General features: G+C 34.3%; 1 protein-coding gene across 1 annotated transcript; it reads right to left on the bottom strand.

Moving 5' to 3' along the window:
- Nucleotides 1-1,734: 1,734 nt before the first annotated feature.
- On the bottom strand, nt 1,735-4,009 carry LOC130714080 (transcription factor bHLH10-like). The gene is made up of 3 exons (XM_057563945.1): nt 3,004-4,009; nt 2,470-2,871; nt 1,735-2,142 (listed from the first exon to the last, which is right to left on the bottom strand). Exons 1-3 carry the CDS (start codon nt 3,778-3,780, stop codon nt 2,059-2,061), a joined length of 1,263 nt encoding a protein of 420 aa, XP_057419928.1. The 5' UTR covers nt 3,781-4,009; the 3' UTR covers nt 1,735-2,058.
- Between the last annotated feature and the right edge of the window lie 227 nt (nt 4,010-4,236).

Consider the following 4,236-nt stretch of genomic DNA (forward strand, 5'->3'; position numbering starts at 1 on the left):
AGAAAAAATGGAAAAAGGCACCAGCAAGATTCGAACTTGCAACACGTAGGTGCAAAAAGAGGCATTTGCCATTGAGCCATATCCATCTTTAAGTAATGGATTTCAAAGCAATATATTTATTATGTCATTTAGCGCACGCTTTCCACCAAAATGAACCCGAAATGAGGGATTAATTTACTAACATTTTTAACAACTAACATTTGTCTTAAAAAAAAACCACATTTACAACAAAATATACATTTAACTATATATCAGCTTATTTTTATTTGGATATAATGAGAAATAAGTAGACTATAAATATTAAAATACATATTATTACATCATTTTGTTTTATTCTAAGTGATAAAAAATTAATATTATTGTGTATTAAAATATATAATATTATAAAAACAATTTTAAGACTAAAAATATACTTATTTAATCACTATTGGTTGAACCACGGTTCGACCCAGTTGAACCTTGAAACCGTGAACACTCAGTGCCTTCACCTGTTTAATGATCGATCCGATTTTCTAAACATTTCTATTTACATTCATCGATCATATCTCTCACTTTTTATTAGGTTTAAATATAAAATTAGTGTTGAGTCGTTGAGAATATTATTTCTTACTTTTTACAGCCATCTCTCCATTTGATTTTACACGAGAATGTACAATTTATATTTAACTAGAGTAAATCTGGGTACAAGTAATCAATTTCAACTTCACTAAAAAATTTGCCATTGGAAAGAAAAACTAAAGTGAAAGAATAACCCGATAGCTTGCAATGTTCTATCTAAACCTCAATGGGAAAATGCCTAATTTTGGACCCATGATTTTTATCACTACAAATAAGTCATCCCACTCTTCACTGCAGGGGGGAAATGATGTTTTTACTACTTTTAAGGAGGCGTTTTTGGGAAATACATACCCGGAAATGTGGAGGTAGGAAATCATATTCCCGTGTTTGTTATAAGGTTGGAAATTGGATGCTCGGGCATAAAACATTCCTGAGAATGACATAACTTCCATAACTTTCGTCATTTTTTTTTGTCAACATAACTTTCGTCATTTGATTCCCATGAAATGAGTTGGGAATCTTGCATTCCCACAGGAAAGTGAATGTAACTTCCCACTACTCACAAATTTCATCATATTTTTTTATCATTTTGAATTTTTCAATTTTTAAATTAAATAAAATTTAAAAATATTCCCGGAAATCCTAAATCCTAACTAAACACACCTTAAGTCTTACCCAGGAATAATTTTCCCAACAATAAGACTCCCACTGATATTATTCCCAGGAATGTTATTTACATTGTGTTTTTTATGGGCTAATAATAATTTGAAAATAACCTTTTAGTATATGAATTATGAAGTAGATTTTTATTAGTCCATGGCGGACTAAGCTACATATTATCCTATAAGTAGTTGAAAGCTAATTATTTAAATTGTTCATAAATAATTTGTAATTTGTACACATTTACTATTTTTTATCATTGACTAATGTCGGCGCCTTTGTCCGAGATAGGGGTTGCATGTCTCTTTCAACAGTTACTGATTTAAACTTATCAAAGCCTAATTAAGAAATATCCAAGCCCAATTCACATTAACCTAGTTAGCAGAACCAGATGTTGATTAAAACAAAGCATAATCAGATTTCTTATAAAAACTCAATCAAAGCAAATAATATTAATGGGAATGGTGATTTTAATAAGAACATTAGTATATTAAAATTCGGTTCTTTACTGTGATCCAGTCATGAAAACATCAGAATATGTCATGCACCATTTACCCTGTAGCACATATACTGTAGTGTGCCAATGCTTGCTGTTGCAGATCTTTCCTAAAATAATCTCCATAACTCTTTGATGTTTTAAAGGAGAACAACATTACTTTGAACTTAACTAATTAACTAATATGGTTCTTGTTTGTTTCCAACTATATATGCCTATTCTTTGAAATTCAAAACTCAAAATTTAAAGCTACAAGTGAAACTTAGGAAATACAAATACTAATAATGAGAAATGGAAGAAACAAAATCAACTCCAATCAGTAGCTTCAAGTAAGAACCACAGAGTCATGCTGCTGAAAAGCTTGTGTCCAATACCTCAATGAGTTTGCTGGCAATGGCACTTGCATAAACAGAGGAACCTTCACATATCTGCCACAAAACAAAATCTCAAACTTCAATACACACACACACAAACATATAGGAAAATGTTATTTACACACCTCTTATAGAGGTGGAAGAGGTGGAATGAGGAGAGAGATAGAAAGAAAAGAAAAAGTAAGAGAGAGAAAATATGAGATGTGATAGATGATAAGAGGAGAGAGATAGAAACAAAAATAGGTGGAAATGAAGTGTTTAAAAAATGAGGTGTGTATATATCATTGTTGCAAACATATATACTCACACACACACACACATTTACACAAACACTTTAAAGGCAAAACAAATGAAATTAAAATAACCCATTTCAGAACACACCTTGCTATTGAGCAAAAAGCTGCAGAAATCTCCAATGTGTCCACCAGAAACATGTTGAAGATCCAGCTTAAGTTCTTCCAGAACATGTGAAGCATACCACAAGCAATTGATCTTCTTCCTCTGAACAAGCTTTACTGTTACCTCATCATCAATAATCCTCACTTCAACCTCAGTGTCTTTGGATTTCCTCTGTATCCAAGAACTTCTCAAGCTTTCATTGTAAGAGTGTTCATCTGAGTCACCAATTGGAACCATCTTCAAGCCACCTTCTTCAACCTTCTGCCTCTTGATCCTTTGTTTCTCATGCCTTTTCTTCTCAGCCAGCAATTTCAGCTCACTCACTGTCCTTAGAAGCTCTCTGATGTAGTCAATAGCATCTCCCACCACAGATGCTCTATCAGTCTTGATTTCAATGTTTCCCACAAAACAAACAAAAGAAGAAAAATGGTAAGACCAACAATTTATGAACATCAAAAGAAACTGATGAAGTAAAAAATAAAAATTGGGAATTGGGATGAAGAATTAATACAATACCTTTGTGGGGTTTGGGATGAGATCTTTCAAAGCATCAAACTTGCTACTCAAATCCTCTCTCCTTTGTCTCTCAGTGGTAACAGTGACTTGCTTGACCCTTTTCCCTCCTCTCTTTTTACCAGCACAAGTCACATCCTGAGTGAACTCTAACACCCCATTCCCAAAAGCTCTCCCATCTTGTTCCATGCCATATTCCTCTTCCCCAAAGACAAAACTTCCATTCCTTGAAGGTGGAATGGTGTTGTTGTTGTTGTAGTATCCATGGGGTGGAGGAGGTGCTTGTGGCAGGTTCAAATGCAACAAAGGGTCATAGAAAACAGGCAAGTTTGTGTTTTCAAAAGAAACAGAGGAGTTCCCAAATGGAAAGGCTTGGGTTCTTGGCATAAGGTTGAGAAGATCTGGTGTTGGTATGGTATAAGGAAAATGCTGGTTTTGGTGAAAGGAAAGGTCATGACTTGAACCATTGTTGAAGCCATTGCTGTGATTGTTGTATGGATTTTCATTTTCCTTGTGAAAATCCATTTGTTGGGGGTGTGAGGCTGTGATCTCCATTGTAGTGGTATCAACAGAAGCAGCAACAGTTATAGCATCTTCACCAGAGGAATATGGGTGTGACAAACTTTCCACAGAAAGACCCACATTCTCTGCAAACCTGTGGTTGGTCCTTGTTGCAGTGCCAGTTATAACTGCTTCAATTGGAGGGTCTGATTCTGAAACGATTTGGGTGCCATGTACAATCATAGGATCAGGATCAAAGCAACTACTTTGTTCATACATTTTTGGACTAGGCACTGGTCTTTTTGTCCTTATATATGCAGTTATGTTTCCTGCAATGAAAATGACATGAGTAATTGAGTATGTTAATGGAGAAACAGTACTATTGGAGAAAAAGCAATGACTATGTTGGCTTAAAAATGCAAAATAGCAACATGTATACAGCAGCAAATAAATCAGAGATATCAAATGTAATGTTCAATAACTTGTTATTTTTGGCTCACATAGAGAGAAAGATATGAGTCTAGCCTCATGCACATAAATTAAATAGGAGGGTACATACTACATAGTGATGGGTGTGAAATTTGCTATGTTTTTCTTTAAATTAATATTTTATTTTGTATTTGTTGAATTGCTCTCATATTTTAAGCCGAGTAAAACTACTATAGGCACGAAAGCTCTTATTATTAAATATTTAACACACCTACATCAATCAGGACTCCCTCACAGTCCGGGCGC

The sequence above is a fragment of the Lotus japonicus genome, chromosome 4 (assembly GCF_012489685.1).
Source record: "Lotus japonicus ecotype B-129 chromosome 4, LjGifu_v1.2".
NCBI classification, from domain to species: Eukaryota; Viridiplantae; Streptophyta; class Magnoliopsida; order Fabales; family Fabaceae; genus Lotus; species Lotus japonicus.

What these genes read in the sequence shown, in the direction of transcription:
- LOC130714080 (XM_057563945.1), bottom strand. Translation starts at nt 3,780, where the DNA reads ATGTATGAACAAAGTAGTTGCTTTGATCCTGATCCTATGATTGTACAT. An exon ending in TCATCCCAAACCCCACAAAG is followed by an intron (nt 2,872 to 3,003) that starts GTATTGTATTAA and finishes ATTGAAATCAAG; the next exon opens with ACTGATAGAGCATCTGTGGT. An exon ending in GCTTTTTGCTCAATAGCAAG is followed by an intron (nt 2,143 to 2,469) that starts GTGTGTTCTGAA and finishes GTTTTGTGGCAG; the next exon opens with ATATGTGAAGGTTCCTCTGT.